The sequence below is a fragment of the Solea senegalensis genome, linkage group LG20, assembly GCF_019176455.1.
Source record: "Solea senegalensis isolate Sse05_10M linkage group LG20, IFAPA_SoseM_1, whole genome shotgun sequence".
Taxonomy (NCBI): domain Eukaryota; kingdom Metazoa; phylum Chordata; class Actinopteri; order Pleuronectiformes; family Soleidae; genus Solea; species Solea senegalensis.
In genome coordinates this window covers 9,159,319-9,179,593 of record NC_058039.1, presented here as the reverse complement: position 1 = coordinate 9,179,593, position 20,275 = coordinate 9,159,319, and the positions used below count along the sequence as shown (strand labels likewise).

Here is a 20,275-nt window from a genome sequence, read left to right as displayed (position 1 = left end):
ATTAGTTGGTTTGAGCTGATCTTCAGGTTTATCGCAAACTTTACTGACATGAAGTTTTAATATGTAAAAAGAGAAGGTTTTACAGATCTTTGAGTTGCAAGGCAATGTCATATTTTCCAGACCTGGAATATAAACAATTCACATTACACTTTTAAAGAAAAACTGGATGTAAACATAAACATTGTGCCCAAGAAAACTCTGACTATTTACATCAGGCACCACGATATTAAAAGTTAGTGGTTAGCACTCTTGCCTTGCAGCGAGAAGACCTGAAACAAGGGCCTTTCTGCATGGAGTTTGCATGTTCTCCCCGTGTGTGCGTGGGTTCTCCGGCTTCCTCCCACAGTCCAAAAACATGCAATGTGGGGATAAGGTAAATTGGACACCCTAAATTGACCATAGGTGTGAGTGAATGGAGAGTGAATGGTTGTTTGTCTCTATGTGTGTGACCCTGCGATGGACTGGCAAACTGTCCAGGGTGTACCCCGCCTATGGCCCGATGTAGCTGAGATTGGCACAGCACCCCCCGCAACCCTCTGGTGGAGGATACAGCGGTAGATGATGACTGACTGACATTCCCATGGACACAGTCCAAACAAACTTTATGTCATCCTTTTGTTTACTATATGCCAAAAATGGCAACATAGTTGTAACAGAAGAAGATCAGTTGAATGTAAATGGTGGTAAAGAACAGAAAATGAAGCACTGCGGACATCTTTTAATACGCTCAGCAAACTAAGTCTGAATGGTTCAGCAGAAGAGTTGATAACAAGATATGAACAAAGGCAGGGATCCAGAAAGCCAAGCGGAAAGTCAAGAATGCAACATAAACAAGTGGGATATTTTGGTCTAGTTTCACAGGATCAACTAAGTGTGCACACAGATACAGCTGTTCAGCCAGGGTTGAGTATTTCTGGAAGATGGGATTAACCACATTACTTGAGGCAGCACTGGACACTGATCTCAAACACCTTCGTGTTCCCTCACCAGAGATTTGTTTTGACACAAGTCCACATACTCAGCTGTAGGAGGGAAAAAAAACCTCCACCCCACCCTTCATCTCATAGAAGACAACTAATGGTACACAGACTCTCTCTCACACACATGCACACCCATTTTCTCCAATAACTGAAAGAGTGAAGGAGTCCCTTTATCTGTTTCTCTTCTGTTTATTTCCCAGTAGGCTATTCCACTCAATGTCCCAGCCCACTCCACAGAGGAATGTAGATGTCGGAAAGACTCCTTACACTCGCGTGCATACACACACTTTCATGTTGCTCGTACAACATATCTTTTCATGTCTGACACACATACACACACACACACACACACACACACACACAGTGAGTTTCACAGCTGACTCACAGTTTGTTGTTCTGTGCTATGCTGGAGCAGTATTGTCAGGGAGATGACTGTGGAAATTTTCCCTAGTGGAAAAAGTGTGAACAGTAAATGCAGTTCTGTGCCTTTACAAGGGAGCAGGGAGAACCCCAGTTTTCCGTTATGCTCTGCTTTTTCCGCTTTTCAACTTTGATTCTAGGTCAGGTCAGTCTGTTTAAAAACGTGATCAGGGGCACTTTTTGCACACTGATGCAAGTGTGGCTGTGAGTGTGGTGAAGTGAACACTTAAATGCATTTGTTTTCTGTGGGAAAACACCATGTTGTCACAAGGGAATTGATTACTGTGGCAATATTTAAACTCTAAATTCATATAAACATGCTGTCCTGTACATGTAAATTGTTTAAGGTCATGGAAAGGATGCACTTTAAATCAAGCCAACATAATGCAGTTTTAAATGAGCTACAAACATTGAGAGCAGAATCTTAAAGCCCATGAAGAGTGATATTTGTTGCAATTAAACATTCACATTGACATCAGACAGTTCATTAGGGAACCTGTTGTGACTGGGGCTGACTACGGTTGTTTAAAGTTGACTATTGTATGTTAAATTCTCAAATTCTCAATTTTACTCTGACACCAACTGTTGAGTTTTCTTCTAAATACGTTGTGGCTATCACTGAGACATAACAAGTGTTTTTCTAATAAGACTTCGAATATTTTAACTATCTCGCAATCCTCTTCTTCTTAGTGTTTTTGGTGCATTGCAGCAAGAAGTTCTTAGACCTGGGGCCACACTACGTGTATGATTTTTTAATTATGCTAATTACGCTAAATGTCAGGACTCCATTCGCAGCGCACTTGGGCCAGTGCGCCAAAATAAAAGCCTAGTTGAAAAAAATAAATGAATTCACGCAAGTGAAATGTGCTTTTTCTTCTAAATGTGTAAAGGAAATGTGTTGGGACAAATATACAGAGAGACACTGGAAACAATTTGGTTTGAAATGCGACAACTCTATTCTCCGGCCAAGCCACGCTGCTGCAGTGTGGCTGCTCTAACATGTAAATGAAAAGTAAGACATTTTGTGCTGCAGGTGCACTGCTAATACATTCAGTGTGGCTCTGGTCTAACATGAACTTGGTAATCCCAAAATCTATGTCCCTGTGCATATTTGTGGTACAAACATACCAGGTGCCCTAAAACAGGTGTCTGAAACTAAAGAGGGGACATTTAAGTATCCTGAATAAAAAAAGCAATCTCACAAATGACTGGAAATAACTTGATAACAAAAGCACTAAACAAGTTTAAAGTTTAAATTTACAGATTGACCATATTATACAGACCACATGGTTTAGGATCTGTGGAGCTTGTAGCACTGCCACTTCTGGAATGGTGTTAAGTAGGTGCAGGTGCAGCATGAAGGGTCAATAGGCTAGCATAAAGCATTTTCACAGTTGTGCTAACTCTGCCTAGCAGTAGTTAACTCCAAACATCTGGCACTTTCTCCAGGGGGAAACAAGTGTTTTTGTTTTAAATGTTTCCTGTGTGACCAAGAACAGACCTGCATGTGCAAACACGAAGCAAACTTCACCAAACTTGTAGCACGGTGTTGTCTCTGACCTTCCCTTTGCCCATTATACTTACTTAAGCATCACAATGTTTTTACTAAGCCTGTTATGATATTGACCAAGTCCAGAGGAATATTGCAGCATCTCCTTACTGACACACTGGTCATTAATGTCCAAACAATTCTACATACAGTATACAAATCCACATCTGTCTCTCTGTATGCTGGGCATCCTATATTCTTTATTACCTTTATAACCGTGTCCGAATCTTTTTGTCTGTTTCCTACTTATTTCTACGACTTGCAGATGGAGCTGGAACTCGTACAGTTTCCTTTCACACTGTAATTTTAGTTTGGCATTAGGACATTTCAACATTTATTCTGTCATTTAGAGTTTTAATGTTTATGGTTTCGCACACACAGAGCCTCTCAGCCTCAAGTAGTAATTACCCGCACAGCATGTCTTTATGTTTTTATAGGTTTTCTGCATAAGTGTTGTTGCTCCACACCAAGCCTTAGTTTACAAGTGTTTGGAGAAAACACATGCAGTGCACGCGCATGTACACACACAACTGTGTGAATTAATGGTCTCTGAATACACACTAAGTTTTTCCTAACTCTGATCCTTCCTGCCTCACTGTTTGAAAAACCTGTACACACACACACACACACACTACTGATGAATGCATGTGCCTCTTAATACAGACTAACCTTTTCCCAGCTGTGACCTGTACAAAACACACACACACACACACACACAAATACAAACTTGTTGCGGACACTTGAACTGGATGCATGTGTGTACATGCAGACATTTATTCTCCCCTTGGGAACCTGGTTTTGAACTTCCAATTACACTTTGAGTTTACTCCAGTAGACTGCCGTGCCCTCTCTCTGGATACGGGGCTAAACTTCACCATGGTTACTCTCTTGCCATGGTTACTCTTCCCAAACGTTGCTGTGGCTCTGTTCTCTCACCATGGTTACTCATAAACCCTCCGGGCGTTGTTTGATCTTAGCAGATCTGCCCTCTCAGAGAAACATTTAGCTGTCGGCTGGGCGTCCTCACAGCCGGTCTGTGCCTTCTGCACCGGACTCAGTACATTTATTTCAAGTGTTTAATTGGACAAAGACATGTTGCAGCTGGGCTGACGTCCTGCACAGCATAACCTCTGCTGCATTATTTTTGTCACATCATTTTCTTCTCATTATTCTTTTTCACGACTTTGGAAAAAAAAAAAAAAAAATCAGACATTACTCATCCAGGCCCATCTTTTCTGTTCATCTAAAATGTTGTAGGTCAAGAGAGCTTCACTTTTTCATTGTTCATTTTGTTTGCAACCATAAACAACACTTAATATTGCTGTTTTTTTATAGATATAAATCGATAATTAATGTCAAACATGAGGTGAAAACTCCTAAATGGCATTCATCTCTGCTGAATATAGTTACAGGTACATATTAGTAGAGTCAGAGGAGTCCATAACTTTTGTGGCTTCTGGATGTCATAACAATGTTAAGGCAGTGAGCGTGGTTTATGTATGCAGTGCTGTTTATAAATCTGTGGGGCTGCTTACAGGAATATCACTTCACCCTGGTGATAGCTAATCCAAAACATGTGCGTGCAGTAAAGAATAACATCGTGTAACCTCAGTGTATTCACACAGTGACATGCTAACTGGACTTCACATGCTTGTAACCTGGAAACCCCAATGTACAGCTATGGTGTTGAAAACCTTAAATGTGCAGAAGTGCTTATTTTGTCCCCTTTGTGGGTCTTTTTTTTTTGTAATTTTGTGTGAAATGTAATTCTGCTTGTCAAGTTATTTTTCAAATAAACACATTGGTCTCGCCATCACCATGTTACAAAGGTTTCTAAGCATCTTAACGGATCAACTGTGGTCGTTGTGTTGCTGGTCAGCGCTCAGAAACACACAAGAACATTGTTTGATTTAATGAAAGGTAGATGGAGACGATAAACACTTTCTGAGTGTTTTCTTAGCACAGGACATTAAAATAGACGCGTGCACACACACACACACACAGACTCACAGAGACACAACAGTCTAGTTGCAGTTGGGAGTCACAGAGACTCCATTCTGTCCGAGGAAACGCCTCTGTTTATTCTCCTTTCCTCAGCCGTGTATCAGGCTAAATGAGTCTCTCTGTGTGTTTATTTTCTCAGGCCTTCTGGGGTTATGTGTGGAGGGCTTTGTTGATTATAGGGGCATGATTTGCTTTTGTAAAGAAAAAAAAAAGCATATAAAAAGTATAGGCTGTTGTTTGTGTGCACATCATCGTGGACAGAGCACAACACAATTTCCAGTGTATAAAATGGCAGCTCAGACAATAATAACCTATTGTTTATTGTTTTTTATATGTGTGTGTGTGTGTGTGTCCGTGCATGTATTTGCAGGTACAATGGCTCTCTGCCTAATGGGGACAGAGGTCGACGTAAAAGCCGCTTTGCACTTTGTAAGAGACCGAAGGCAAACGGGGTGAAACCCAGCACAGTTCACGTCGCCTGCTCTCCACAGGCAGCCAAGGTAAAAACACACACACACACACTGGGTAACACAGTACAGTACATTATAGTCATGGAATGACCTTGTTGGAAGCAAAGGAGGTATTTGTACAATTTATTATTTACCTGACTGGAACGGACAAAAAATATATTAAGCTAAATAAATGTGCAGTTGCAAGTAAGTGAGCATTTTCTTGCCAAGTCCTGTGAGGCACGTGGTGTGTTTCCCTCATCAGTTATAGAACCTCCTAAAATCTGTTTGAGGAACAGAAGACTGTGAGGGGTGTGTCTGTGTGAGGACCTTTGATTACGTTTGGTTTAACATCTGTATTTAATGGATTCTCTTTTATACACCCACACACACACACACACACACACACACACACTGGTACAGGTCAGGCTTTGAGTTGGTGTAATTTAAAGAGTCTGGAAGAGTGATTGTCCTTCTCTGCCCCAGTGGGTGGTCCTGACTCCTCACTGACTGAAAAGACATTAATGCAGACTTGGGTCCAGCTTCTGACTACATATCTGAACTCCTCACCCACCACACCCTTCCTCTGTTCTTTGCAAGGATCAGTGAAATGGTGTCAGATGTGTCTGTACTTCAGGTTTATTCCTGTTGTACAGCTGAAGAGAAGAGTTTGACTTGAAGAGAAGTGTTGACTTGACAAATGAAATGTCTTCATATCCCCCCCCCTTTTCTTCCTTCTGTCTCAACAGGCCATAAGCAACAAAGACCAGCACAGCATCTCATACACTCTGTCTCGAGCCCAGACGGTGGTGGTGGAGTACACCCATGACAGCAATACAGACATGTTCCAGGTAACAAGCCTCTGCTTTTATCACCTGGTTTTACAACCAATTTACAGTTGTTATTTTTTCCACTTCACTGCTGTGCTCGCCATAACTTCTTTAATTGGGGTGGGTAACGGCGCTGGACCGTTGAGTGTGTGAGAGCAGAGGTTTTCAGCGACTGTTGTTTTAAACAAACAGAGAACTATTAAAAGCTCATTTGTTGTACTTTTCATGGTGCCAATTTCATAAAATATAAGCAGAAGAAGGCTCAAATTGTGGCCCACTGTTAACAACCTGGCAACATCGCATTTCATGTTAACCCCTCGCCGATGTGACACTCAGGAGCAGATGGAAGACACTACAGCAAATGTTAAACAAATATACTTAATATTGATGATGTGTGATCCATCTTAGTTGTGAACTGATTAAATGTTTTGACATAGTCACGTTGTTCATCTACTTTAAGTGTTTGTTTTTTTTTGTCATTGACACTTGTACATGTCGAATCAATTTTCATCTCTCTCTTCACCAGATTGGTCGGTCAACGGAGAGTCCCATAGACTTTGTAGTGACAGACACGGTGCCGGGCAGCCAGAGTAACTCAGACACCCAGTCGGTCCAGAGCACCATCTCTCGCTTTGCCTGCCGCATCATCTGCGAGCGCACGCCGCCTTACACTGCCCGCATCTATGCAGCAGGCTTTGATTCCTCCAAGAACATCTTCCTCGGGGTGAGCCACGTGTCCTCTGGTGCCTCAGACACATGTAGACGAGTGTGAGAGAGAGTGAAAGGCAGAAAGATAAATCGTCACATACAAACTGACATGTAAACAGACATACGGAGGAAAATAACATTTCCCAGTTATACTTACTTTTACTTTTTCATGTATGATAAGGGTTTGATTCTTTGAGGTCCCGTTCTTATCTTTTTTTGTGTTTTTATTTTGATGGCAAATTGTTGTGGCTACAGAGGGACAACCGATGTCCCGTCGAAAGTTTATTTGGCTACAAAATTGAGGTAACCCGTGCCCATTATCCACCACATGGTCCATTCCTTGAAGCGGTGTGGTGGCTTGAGTGCCTCAGTGACCCTAAGAGCTATGCCAGCGGGAGCGTAAGCTCCTGATAGGGGTACCCAAGCTGGACAGGTCAAAGGGTAGAGGCCAGACTAATTGGACCACTTCCCCCCCAAGGAGTCTAAATGGGTTTGCGTAGGGCCTTGTTACAAAAGCATCAATGGCATTCCAAAATCAACCTGAGGGAAGAGTGGCGTTGATGGCCTAGGCTCCGATAGGGGCAAAGGGTACAGGTAAGTATGCCAAAGGAAAATTAAGAAGTTGCTTTGCAGCCTTTCCTTTTTTTTGTTAAGTTGCAACTTGTTGGATAGACATTTTGCTTTATACCCTGTTGAGATCACGTGTTCGGGTACATAAAGAGTGTACCAGATACCACATCATTTGATTGATCAATACAACTACAGTTTAACATTAAGCCCAGGACCACAAAATGGGAAAATCCTATTGTCCCAACCGTGCTCACATCCAACCACGCATCTCTGTTTTCTTTAGGAGAAAGCTGCTAAGTGGAAGACGCCTGACAGTCAAATGGACGGACTGACCACAAACGGCGTGCTGGTGATGCACCCTCGAAATGGCTTCACCCAGGACTCCAAACCGGGCGTCTGGAGGGAGATCTCAGTCTGCGGCAACGTCTTCACCCTGCGAGAAACACGTTCGGCTCAGCAGCGGGGGAAAATGGTGAGAAAATATGCAAACATGTGAAAAGCACACACCACATCACATCAATATTATAATGGTGAGTTCATCGTGCCGGATTCTAGGATTGTACTTTTGTGTCCCAATACACTATCAGCACCACAACCTTCAATTTCTACCAATATCGGAAACAACTTAGTATTTTACCATAAGACCTTTGTGGTGACGCATTTATCACCTTGCTCTCTCGCCATTTCAAAAACATAATGCTCCTTTCATCTGCATAGCAAACATTTGCAGGTCCCTGTCACATGATGATGATACTGAGATTCTTATCGTATCATTCCTACCAGATGCTTCCAAAAAGGGACATTTAGCTACTCAATGGGTCATGCACACTTTCTCTCTTCACACCGTCACTTGGAGAGGTTGCATCAAGCTTAACACCACATGGAGGTTATCGGGATGCCGTCTCCATAGCAACACGTCTGACTGTCAAAGCTGTGTGTAACAGGACCTTGTAAGAGGATCCTCCAGCTGACATCAGAGTCTCTCAGCCATCCTCAGCACTCGTGAATGATTGGATATCAGTTGTAGATGATGTGTTTAATGAGGTCTTTGTTTTGTTTTTCTCCTCTCCGTCCTCCCCTCCCACAACAAACACATCATCAACCACGGACTCACAGTCACCGTGTCCACTATTCCAACATTCACCTGTCTCCTTATTGAACGTCCCACATGTTTACAAGTCTCTCCACTGAACTCACAGCGTGCTTATCTCCACCCGGGCCTTTCCCAGCCAGGCAGGTTTAACTGCATGCGCATTATCTACCACTCATTATTTCACAGTTGACTGACAATTTAGATTGTCAGCTTTGAGAGAGCTCCTATTTTAATCCTGTGCGGTGAAAGGAAATACTGGGGTTTGAGTATTCGGCTGAATTAACACAAGAGCCCCGTGTCAGTCTGATCAAAGATGTTGCTGTTAGGTAATATTTTGAAGAGGTTAGCATATTGAAGGCAGTATTACAAACTCTAATACTGACTAATTGTTCCAGGAGTTCCACGTCACTACTTACAGCTGAAATTGAATTTGTATTTAGTGAGTTTGTCTCTGTTTGGCTCTGTTCAAACTGAGTTATTTATTATTTACACCCACCTGACACTGTGAGCCTTCATTTTACACTGTGTAGCACTTAACTGAATACAACAGCAACACTGTAATATCCCCCGTTTTCTGATAATCGTATAGTCATTTTTAAAGAGTATTTTTGCCACACGGGTGGTGCAGTGTTTAGCACTCGAAGACCCTGGTTCGAGACCCGGGTTTGAACAAGTGCCTTTCTGTTTGCATGTTCTCCCCGTGTGTGTGGGTTTTCTCCGGGTTCTCCAGTTTCCTCCCACAGTCCAAAAACCTGCAATATGGGGATTAGATAAATTGGTCACTATAAATTGACCATAGGTGTGAGTGTGAGAGTGGGTGGTTGTTTGTCTCTATATGTGTCCCTGTGATGGACTGGCAACCTGTCCAGGGTGTACCCATCCTATCGCCCTATGTCTGCTGAGATTGGCACAGCACCCCCAACCCTCATGTGGAAGATAAAGCGGTAGAAAACGGATGGATGGATGGATTTTTGTCCCCCTCCTCTCAGCCTGTACGTCTCCATCTGCATGCACACCACATTTGACTGTGCTGTGCGGTCCTTTTTACAAACAGTGCCTGGTGAATCCTCTCTAAAACTTTATAATCTAGCATATTACCCTTTGTCCTCACTGCCTTCTTCTGTGCACACTCACTGCTCTTTTGATGGGATAACTGCCCTGCGAAAGTGAAGGTTAACATCTGAAGGACTTTCTGATTGAATGAGAGGAAAATGGTCCTCTCAGCAAGTTTGCTGAATAGCTTTCAAGGCTAACTTGTGTCTGTATGTTAATAGGAACCTGATGTGTGCTGCCTGCTGTGTTTGAAAATCCCTTATTTTTTGAATTATAGATCATTTTAATATCTATAATTAACTGTCTTTGTTATGCCAAAGCAAATATGAGGAACACACACACATACACAGGAGGATTTTATTGAGCCTGTTGTGGATGTTTCAGTGTTTGAGAGCACAACATCTGAGTTCCTGTTGTGTTTAATAAAAGCCTTTGTACTAATTAATTAGGCACTTCAGTATAACTGTGTGTGTGAGTGTGTGCGAAGCATTAATATCATGAAAAAGAGTGTGTTTATTGATCAGGCAAACACCTTTTGACATGTCGGTCAATGTTTACATTAACATGGTGGTAGGTTAGTCATTTGAAGAGCAGCCTCAGGAACCAAGCGTCGCTGGTTTGAAACACTGATTTCACACTTGCTCCATCTGAGCAGCCAAAGGCAGAAAGACTATTGTTTTACTGGGCAGAAGTGAATGCGACACAAAGAGCACACGTGTGCTCAGCAAACCTTCGGGGACAAACAGAGATCAGTGTAATAATGCCATAGAAACGTGTTTCCCCTGAACCTCATGGACACCAGTGTTACTCATCAAAAAAAACACTGGGAGCTGCCCCACCCTTCATCTGTGTGTCATCTTTTATTAAACACTTAATCATGTGTCATAGGGTAGGTCCCTTCGTTGCCAACTCTCTGTATCATCCCACTCAATCTCCCTCCCTTTCATCATCCTGTCTTTGTCCACCCTGCTGTCTGCTGGTCATCTAAACCCTTAATTCCCCTCTGTGCATGATCCTGAGCTGACCTCAGGTAAACTAAATGTTTTCTCAAAACCTGCGGTTTAATACATTTTCCAGTAGCGCCGCGCTGCGCTCCTGTTCTTTCAATTCACTCATGTCATCTTGCCTCCAGCTGTTGGTCCCCATTGTCCTCACTGAATCCTCAGCCCGGCTGAAAGAAAAAGAGGAACGCTGTTGTTGCACTGCCACCTGCTGTGCTCACATTAGCACTACATCTCGGTGTGAAGCAGGCCACACTTGAACGTCCACCTGTCTGTTCTCTAAAGTGCTCAGCTGCTCAGGGTCAGGGTGAAATCAGTCCTGCTTACACTGTGTGGCCATAGTGGAGGCACACACACACACACACACACACATGCTTGCGATTCATTCATAGTGAGGACCCTCACAGACATAACACATTCCCTAGCCCCTTACCCTAACCTTAACATCACAACTAAATGCCTAATCCTAACCTAAACCCCTAAAACCAGGTCTTAACAAAAAGCCCTGGAGAAGAAGTGAGGACCAGCCAAAATGTCCTCACTCCACATGGTTTATACGATTTGTTCAAATACAAGAATGCACATGCTATTCTGGTAATGAGTGAATTGTTGTTGTTGTTCAGAGCTGTAATTAAAGATTATTTTTATAATTGATTAATCTGTCCATTATTTTCTCAATTAATCAAGTTTGATCCATAAAATGTCAGGAAACGTTAAAAAATGTTGATCAGTGTTTGTCAAACCTGCAAATGATGATGTTCTCAAATTTCTTGTTTTATCCACAAAGCAAAATGATTCACTTTTAATGATGTCTTTGTTATTTGGAGCAAAAAGAAGTGAAGAATATAGTACATTACATGTGAATATATATGATTAAAACAAGATTTCTGATTGTTTAAGCTTCAAACCGATTATCAAAATAGTTAAAGATTAATTTAGTTATCGATTATTAATTGAGTAATCTTTTCTAGCTCTATTGTTGTTGTTTGAACACACTAAAATATTACTGTTTTATTTGAATTGTATTCAATATCTGTTGGTTTTGGATGATTGGTCACAAAAGGAAGACATAATACATGACTCTGAATATTTGATTTTCATTTGATTTGTTGAATTTCCTAATCAAAACACTTGATGATCACATTAACATTTATTGATGATGAAAATCGTGTTCAGTTGCTATGCTAATAAGGCTGAAATTAACTAATAAACTGCACCAGCAGCAATGCTACTGTGATGACATCAGATGTAAAATTTTTAGCTTTGTTGTTCTCTGGCTTTTTTAAAGTATGAGTTTGGCATTTTCTTTTCTTGCATGAAATATACAAATAGTATTCCCAGAAATCCTGCCTACAATCCTAATGTTATTACATGCAGCGCCAAGCAGAGGCATTTCAAGAAAGTGTGTGGGCTCCGGGGCAAAGGGGACCCAGAACATGACTTTGAACCAAGCTGAAATAAGCTAGTTTGTTGGGCCTAGTTAGAGGGTTCTCAACCATGGTGTTGTTACAGTCTTTTGTACATGGGGTCAGCAGATACTATAATTTAAGTCTGTCTCTCTGCTGCAGGTGGAGACTGAGTCTCAGGAGCTCGTCGACGGCTCCCTCATCGACCTGTGTGGCGCGACCCTGCTGTGGCGCACCGCCGAAGGCCTTTCGCGCACTCCTACCCTCAAACACCTGGAGGCGCTGCGACAGGAGATCAACGCAGCCCGCCCTCAGTGTCCTGTGGGCTTCAACACGCTGGCCTTCCCCTCGATGCGTCGCAAGGACACGCCGGACGAGAAGCAGCCGTGGGTCTACCTCCACTGTGGCCACGTGCACGGTTACCACAACTGGGGTAACCACCGCGAGGAGAGGGAGGGCCGGGAGGGCCGGCTCAGGGAGTGTCCCATGTGCCGAGCTAAAGGGCCGTATGTGCCGCTGTGGCTGGGATGTGAGTCTGGATTTTACGTGGACGCCGCACCGCCCACTCACGCCTTTAATCCCTGCGGCCATGTTTGTTCAGACAAGACAGCGGCTTTCTGGAGTCAGATCCCACTGCCTCATGGCACGCACACCTTCCACGCCGCCTGCCCTTTCTGTGCCCAACAGCTGAACGGCGAGCAGGGCTTCGTCAGACTGATCTTCCAGGGACCTCTCGATTAGCAGCAGCTACAACCTCTCAGCATCCTGAGAGTTCTTTTGTTTGGACGCCGAAGCTGCATTGAAAACAAACAGGGACTTGCCTGGATTCGATTTCTTTCTTCTACAGTTGCGATACAAAACCTTTTTCTGGACTTTTTGACTTTTCTCATTTTAAGTGACCTTTGTATTGCTTTTTCATGAATGACAACAAAGATTTCTATATTTTCATGTGAAACCAGAGACACAAAAACCAAACAAAGAACACTGCTGGGTAAACCTTTTGTGTTTGTTTCCTCGGAAAGAACTTTTCACAACAGTATTTATCTATCCGACTAACATACTGTAGCGCAAATGTACGTTTTTTTTAAAATTCATGTTTATTGTTGCAATATACATCTATGTACATCTCTTAGAGCTAATTTAAACAAAGATGTTTATTTATGGCCCAGGAACCATTGCTTTATTCTTTATCTGTTGGATAAGCCTAACTCCAATACTATTAAGCATTTTAATTTGAAGATACAGTATATTGTTATTCAGATATAAAGTTCTAGGTGTGTTCTGAGGGTTTGTTCTGTCTCTCTCTGTCTCTCTGTCTCTCTCTCATGTTGACCTCTCAGATCTGTTTGTTGTATTTACACACCCTCCTCCTCTGGCGTCCTAACCCATTCTGTGTGTCATCCCTTCATTCTCCCACATTATAGGTCTACTCACGATTAAAAGCAATAGAATTGGAATACAGTGACATCCCAGAGCATTGTGGGAAATTGAGTCTTCTAGGTATAAACACTCAGGCAGCCTGAATGACTGCTTCTTCCCTTTTAAGTCCTGTGGGTTATATGTTTTTTTTTCTCCTTGTCTAAAGACGACCATGATGCTGCAGCAATGTGGCTCATTTCACACATCACCCACACCATGTATGCATAGTGTAACACTATACCCAGTCTCTTATTTTAAAAAAGAATATTGTAGGTAGAAAGGAACTTGCCCATAAAACTTTGACAGAAAAAAAAAGTGCAGCAGACAAGGGTGGACTTTATTCTGCCCCTCTGCTGGGATGTTTGGGGATTACCTGCACAGTTCCAGCTGCAATAACCAACATTATTTCTGTCTCATACAACACTGTGGTCAGCATTGATCTCAAAATGTCACCACTTTTAAAACAAGAACAGAAATCATCAAGACTCTTCACCAATGGTCATGCATTATTAAAGAATACTGACCATAATAGTACATTTATCTCATATTCACGAGGCTGTTTAGGAAGGAAATGTGACATGTGCTTGTTCTGTCACCTGAATAGTCACAGTGCAGGAAGCCCCAAGCATCGAAAACACCAAACAACACACAACTGTAGCTGTTTGACTCAGGTTTGACACATGCAAATGCAAGCATGGCTTCAAATTACAAAACTCCCTTTATGAATGTGTGTGTGTGTGAGAGAGTGAGATCTTTCTTATCAGGGCTTTGTATTCATTACTGCTTTTCCGTCACAATCCTGTGTTACAGTGTCCTTCACGAGGGCTAAAAGGTCATGTGCTTTTATTTTGGAAATCACGATAGATGTCGGGTCCGGACGTTCTCTGGAGTTTTCCGTTCACGTCTTTATGACAGCTGTTGTGGGATATTGTTTTTACAACAGCAGAGGAAGCTGTGGAGGATCCAGGTGAGATGCTGGTGTCTTCTGCTGAGTCTTCACCTGAGCTCACGGAACATAGGGGTGATAAGAGAAACTCTGTAGTGAGGTTTCACATGTACAGCCCCTCCAGAGAATCTCCATGCATGTCTGAAAGCAGTAAATGTAACTAAACAAGTTTGTTAACAGCTGTAGGGACGTTTCAACTTTAAACTGCTGATTGTACCAGATTATAATGACACATTCTTGTTATTAGATAAATGTAGGATCACTCTGGTACAAGTGTGTCTGGTTTAAATCTGTGTGTTCTAAAGGCAAAGGCTGGCAGTGGCCAAAGAATAAAAAGAAACTGAGCAGAGTCTTAATGTTAATGTGGTGTTTGCATTCAGTTGCTGGTTGTTTCATCTCTGTCCTCTGCAGCCCATGTGAGTCATCATTTTTATATCACTTCAGTATGCACAAAGATTCTGCAGGTATCCTGTGTGTGTGTGTGTGTGTGTGTGTGTGTGTGAGAGAGAGAGAGAGAATGAGGTTGTAATTGTTTGTGTGCAGTCCTCATTTTGTGTGTCTTGACTGTTTCCATCAGTATTTCCCCAGTGTTTGTAACTGCAACACACTAAGTCACCTCAGGGAGACAAACAATAATTGGTCACTTATGCACTCACGCACAGCTCAAGTCTTCTGAGGATTTCTCATTGATTCATTTTAAATGCTGTGTTTCCGCATTTAAAGTCTCGAGCGTTTCCTCTTCTTGTTTTGCGTTTCAGTCGTGGACTCTGTCTGTCTCTCCGTCTGTCTGTCTATAAAGTGTGTGAGTAAGGGCTTCACTCTTGTCTCTGAACTGTTATCAACCGTCTTTTTCTTTTCTTTTTTGATCAGACATGTGTCCATCAGTCCACCCGTCTCTATCTCACCGCACTCCACTTGCTCTTCTCCTGTCTGTCCGTCTCTCTGTCTGTCTGTTGTCTCCTTGTGCTTATTAAGTCAAAAGCAAAGAATGTTTCCAGCAAACACTTTTTGTAACAACTTTAAACAATAAAGTGTAAAAGTGACTTCTCTCATTGTGTGCAGGACTTTGTTTGAACGACTAGACAAGCGCAGTCGTTTCCAATATTTTATTTTCATGACTGATTTCCAAACTTTAGTTTCCAGTTTGTAAGAATTAGTGACATCTGCTGGTGAGACTGCAGAGTGCAACTCCATTTGCCAAATAGCATTAGGAACTATGGGGGTCTTTGTCTTACAGAAAGGATGTAAACACTCGTTCACAACAGTCTCTGCTGTTTTCCTCTATCTTCATTGGCAGTTCTTCATTTGTATGTATTCAGTCCGTCCATGCTGCTGTAGAAACAGTCTCTGAAAAGCAGTGCACCTTTTAGATGTTGACCTGCTCCAACACACCTGATTCAAATGAACAGCTCGTCTGCTAACGAGCTGTTCATTTGAATCAGGTGTGTTGGGAGACACTGGACTAAAGTACATATAAAAGGCTTATTGTAAGGCTGTTAAAGCCAAACACATTTTATTTGAAGTGATTATACACTTATGCAAACATACTATTGGGTAGCATTCTCAAATTCTACCAATAAACCTTCCTACATGTTACACACTTAGCCTTTAGCTCTGTGAAGCCACCTGTGGCTGGTTAGCCGAGCCCAGAGTCAGGCTTATTATATGTGTGCGTGTGTGTGTGATTTTTACACTAAGACAGGCGCTGTAATCAAAATAAAGAGTTTATGCTTATTTTAATAATATAACGTAACATTTATTCATGGTATTTTACATGTATCTGTCACAGGATTGAGATTAAGTGAGTTCAGTCTGCTTTAGTTTACGTACCTTTACCTCTTGTAATGGTCCAGTCCAATAAGGGTGGAGCAAGGAGGGATATAAGAAGAAGCCATTTGGGCTCTCTGTTTGTGTGTGTGTGTGAGGGAGAGAGGTGAAGAGATTGTGGGGAGGTTCATTTTTTAATTTGTTTAGACTTTTGTTCATTTTCCTGGTATCTTTGCCAGGACCAGGACTGAAAAACCTTGCTTTATTGTACACAAAACCTGTTTCATGATCCCTCCTTGAACCAACACACCTGTTTATTTCTCTCCAGTGTTACAAGCCACACTCAAAAGTAGCTCCCTGTAATGTTACAGCCAGATTAAAAACATCATTTAAATCCGAAAAAGGAAAAACATTTTAATGACCTCTCATGACCCACCTGCAACACACAAGCCTGAAGGAAAACATACTGACCACCTCTCTCCCCCCCTTTTCAACTATTAAGAGCACGCAGAAGGTACAACTCTTACAATGTACATTTACTTTCAAACTTCCATTAGAAAAACATTGTAATATCTATACTTCCTCTTCCTCATGGTTGCTTTTTGCTGTTTGTTCACAGGTGCACTGACCTCCATCCTCATGCTTTGTTGAATGTGTTTACTTAAAACAGACCCTCACTTGTGCAGCGTGTGACTGATGGACTCCATGTCGTAGCTGGAGGGATCCAGATTGGAAGAGTTTGTCAGTGTCAGGATTTACGGTACGAGTAAAAATGTGATGGAGGTCATCCATCTTCAGTTTTATTTAGACTTTATAAGAGGCTGTAAACATCAGCCTCGTATAAAGTATCACATTCCTGTGATGAGGCAGAAAGAGTTTGGTGCGACATGTTGTGTGAAAGTGTCGGCAGACTGTTTTTGCTCTGGCTTTTATGAATCTTCGGAGGGAACGGCGTGGACTGATCTAATTGGAGTTCATTTTTTGATTTACTTGTCTAACTGTGGGAAAACAAAATGACGGAGGGCAAAGTCCATCTGGACACAGCGTGGAAACACAGAGTAGAGCAATGAGGTGAATGTCCACACAGGCTACACACACACACAGTCTCATTCAACACAACGACAGGGAGAGGAATCTATTAGGAGGGCAATTTATTAATAGCTTTTTGAAATAGACAGCCACTGAGACGTGATGACTGGGTTTCACAGTAGAATATGACTTTATGAGGAATTGACGAGGTGAGTTACATTCATGTTTCTCTGCGGATTCTTTTTTTTCCCCTCTTATTTCTCGAATGAAATAAATGTGCCAGACATATGATTTGTAGGCAAAAATATGATTTGTAGCGGCTATAACAACCTCCTCACAAACACTGCTTGTAATAAACAAGGACGTTATTTTGTTATTGAAACGATTACTGCGATACTGTCGTGTGTAATGTGAATTTCTCTTGTGTCCACATTGTCACCAAATGACAGATCTGTGTGTCCAAGCAGCAGCATCTGCACAAAATGACAAGGTATAAGGTCATCTTACAAGTTCCTGTCTGTCTGTAACAATACGCTTATTTTCCTGTTATGTAAACCACAGATTCTATTCTTACCGATTCAATTCCGTTAATATCGTCTGTTCCTTTTGTGTAGTTTACGGAGGTGGAGGCCAGGACGGTGTACCAAAACTGCAGAGAGACTGTTGTGTGCTCATGCTCTGAAGCCCCTGGTTCCCGCCCTCTGCCTGGTTGCCGTGGTGATATATATCCTGGCTGACAACCTCCGAAACTTTGTGGCCAGCATCTTCATCCCCCAGTACCATTATCCGTTTGCTGTGGCTCTTTGCTTTGCCCAGGTCTGTACCATTTTCAGAGGGAAATGCATTAAATCTGATACATAATGTGTAGTAAAAATGCTGACTTTTGTTTGTGTGCGTGTGTGTGTGTATGTGTGTGTGCGTGGTACTTTGAAGGACAGGGCATGTGTTGTTGTTAGAACCCTAACCAAGATAGATCATTAACCAAATGGCTACGGAAGTTTTAACCAGACGGTTGACAAAAGTAATGACATGTGAATGTGACCCTGCACTGAAGGTTATGAACCGATTAGGAACTGACCTCATCTACATATACACAGTGATGAATGAGCATGGCGAAGCATGTGTTGAACGTGAGTCAAATTATTAGTACTTTAGCTCATAAAATGTAGTAAAACAATATAAAATAAATGTGTAATATAAAGTTGAAGTCACATTTAGTCAAACCACTTGTGTGGTGTTCATATTTTTGTGTGCATGGGTCTGGTGGACCTGCTTCATTTTCGGGTTTTTAATTCACAAACAATAAACTTGATAAATAGATGGCACTCTTTGTTGAAATTGCATAGCACTTTCTATTTTTATGCATACATACAGTATACGACAGCTCTTTATAATATGAAATTATCAAATCTTTTCCAGGTTCTGATCTCCTTGTTAATCCTAAATCTGCTCCACGTCCTGCATCTGTTGCCTGTGAAACATTACTCTTGGTCCCTGGGTGAGAGGCTGCTGGTTCCTTCTCTGTGCACCAGCATCCACGCCGTGCTCGCTCTGTGGGTCCGGGCCAGCAGCTCGTACAGTGGCCTCTTCGCTCTCGCTCAGCCTCTGCTGCCGCTGTCAACTGTCGGCTTTAGTTTTGTCCTGAAGCTGTCATCGCTGCCGTCTATTCACAGCTCTGTCCTGATCTCCATCCTGAGTGGGACATCTGTTGTCATCACAGGTAAATTTAGTTTCGATGTAGAGGTGAGGCTGGACATTTATTCACCTCAGGACAAATTGACCTCTAATGAATTCCTCTTTCTCTGCAGTTTCCAATGGTCTCTCAGTTGTTGAACCTCTGGAGTACATGTATGCACCTCTGGCTTTACTCCTCCACAGTCTCTCTCTGAGCTGGCTGGCTAAAGTATCTGAGGCTGAGTGCCTCCACCCCTCTGATGCTCAGCTGTCCATTTTTGACATCTACCACACACAGCTGGTCAATCAGAGCTGGGTGCTGGGCGTCCTGTGGCTGCTGCACCCGGACAGTCCGTGGAAGGTGTTGAGTGTGGGGAGCTGGACCAGCCTTCTCTTCCATGGATACCTGCTCGCTCTTCTGCTGCTGGGGATGACGCTGAACCTCCTGGTTTTTCTATTCACCCTGTGTTTCTCGCCACTCTGCGCCGCGATGCTCCACTCAGCAGGGCAGACGGTTCAGCCGCTCCTCTCGCTTCTGTAGTGGCACTTCAAAAACACACATTCATACATGTGTTTACCGAATTTTGTGAACACAAACCCTCTAACAAGTCTGGATGGAGTTTGTTTGGACTAAATTCTGGTGGTCAAAAGTCAATGGTCTGTATTTATATAGCACCTTCCTAGTGATGACCACTCAAGATGTTTGAGTCATACAGTTTTTATGTAACACATACTCATTCACAACCTGCTGATCAGCCATCAGGAGTAATTAAGGAATCTTGCCTGGACACACATAGACTAGAAGACCTGAGGATCGAACCCTAACCTTCCAGCTTCAAGGCGACCCGCTCTGCCGCTGATCCATACTCGTCAAGCTCACCGTGACTGCAGAAATATATTGCCTCCGAAAGCCATGAGGGAATCCTTTCAGATATGATGCATTTATACTCATGGATGAACTGATTTGATTTTAGGGGTCAAAGGTCAAGGTTCACTGTGACTACAGAAATCCAGTCTTAGGAATGCCATGAGGGAAACCTTTCAAATTTAGCACAAACGTTGATTTGGACTGAAGGACGAACTGAATTGACTTTGATGGTCAAAGGTCAACGTCAACATCGTGTCACAAAACTGTTTTTCGGTTCTTTTGAATGTTTAGGTTATTTATAAGTCATCATGTACTGTGTGGAGTAAGTTGTGTAGACTGAAACAGTTGGCCAGCAGTGATAAAGTCTCGTATTCTGTGATGAATAATTACTTTTTTTTTTTTTTTTACAGTGTCATGACCTGTTTTCTGTTAGGAAAAAAACTAAGGGTGTCATTATGCTCTAATTGTTTATAGCCAAATAAACGAATGAAGTAAATGAACACCAGTGT

The 20,275-nt window shown here is 42.3% G+C and overlaps 2 protein-coding genes and 1 long non-coding RNA gene across 5 annotated transcripts in view; 2 read left to right on the top strand and 1 right to left on the bottom strand.

The window, feature by feature from the left end:
* Window positions 1-15,471, top strand: part of peli1b (pellino E3 ubiquitin protein ligase 1b) — a 39,608-nt gene extending 24,137 nt beyond the window's left edge. Inside the window, exons 3-7 of the mRNA XM_044052640.1 lie at window positions 5,324-5,453; window positions 6,152-6,253; window positions 6,759-6,956; window positions 7,794-7,982; window positions 12,226-15,471. Coding sequence (XP_043908575.1) covers window positions 5,324-5,453; window positions 6,152-6,253; window positions 6,759-6,956; window positions 7,794-7,982; window positions 12,226-12,804 — 1,198 coding nt within the window. The 3' untranslated portion in view covers window positions 12,805-15,471. The remainder of the gene's footprint in view (window positions 1-5,323; window positions 5,454-6,151; window positions 6,254-6,758; window positions 6,957-7,793; window positions 7,983-12,225) is intronic.
* Window positions 15,472-16,637: 1,166 nt separating this feature from the next.
* On the top strand, window positions 16,638-20,266 carry si:ch211-248a14.8. Of its 3 annotated transcripts, XM_044053382.1 has the most exons (6): window positions 16,638-16,709; window positions 16,815-16,955; window positions 17,674-17,714; window positions 17,839-18,040; window positions 18,644-18,944; window positions 19,033-20,266. In XM_044053382.1, the coding sequence occupies exons 3-6, from the start codon at window positions 17,707-17,709 to the stop codon at window positions 19,437-19,439; spliced, it is 918 nt and encodes a 305-aa protein (XP_043909317.1). In that variant the 5' UTR covers window positions 16,638-16,709; window positions 16,815-16,955; window positions 17,674-17,706; the 3' UTR covers window positions 19,440-20,266. The 3 variants fall into 3 exon arrangements, with proteins under 3 accessions (XP_043909317.1, XP_043909316.1, XP_043909318.1); XM_044053381.1 differs by lacking the exons at window positions 16,638-16,709; window positions 16,815-16,955 and adding an exon at window positions 17,371-17,433; XM_044053383.1 differs by lacking the exons at window positions 16,638-16,709; window positions 16,815-16,955; window positions 17,674-17,714 and adding an exon at window positions 18,279-18,354 and having other exon boundaries at window positions 17,989-18,040.
* On the bottom strand, window positions 17,332-17,866 carry LOC122786869. The gene is made up of 2 exons (XR_006362490.1): window positions 17,799-17,866; window positions 17,332-17,697 (listed from the first exon to the last, which is right to left on the bottom strand). It is a non-coding gene; the product is annotated as an uncharacterized LOC122786869 (long non-coding RNA).
* Window positions 20,267-20,275: the final 9 nt, after the last annotated feature.

Excerpts from the sequence above, each read along its gene's own strand:
- si:ch211-248a14.8 (XM_044053382.1), top strand. Across the intron at positions 18,041-18,643 it reads TGGCTCTTTGCTTTGCCCAG|GTTCTGATCTCCTTGTTAAT; the intron begins GTCTGTACCATT and ends AATCTTTTCCAG. Across the intron at positions 18,945-19,032 it reads GACATCTGTTGTCATCACAG|TTTCCAATGGTCTCTCAGTT; the intron begins GTAAATTTAGTT and ends CTTTCTCTGCAG.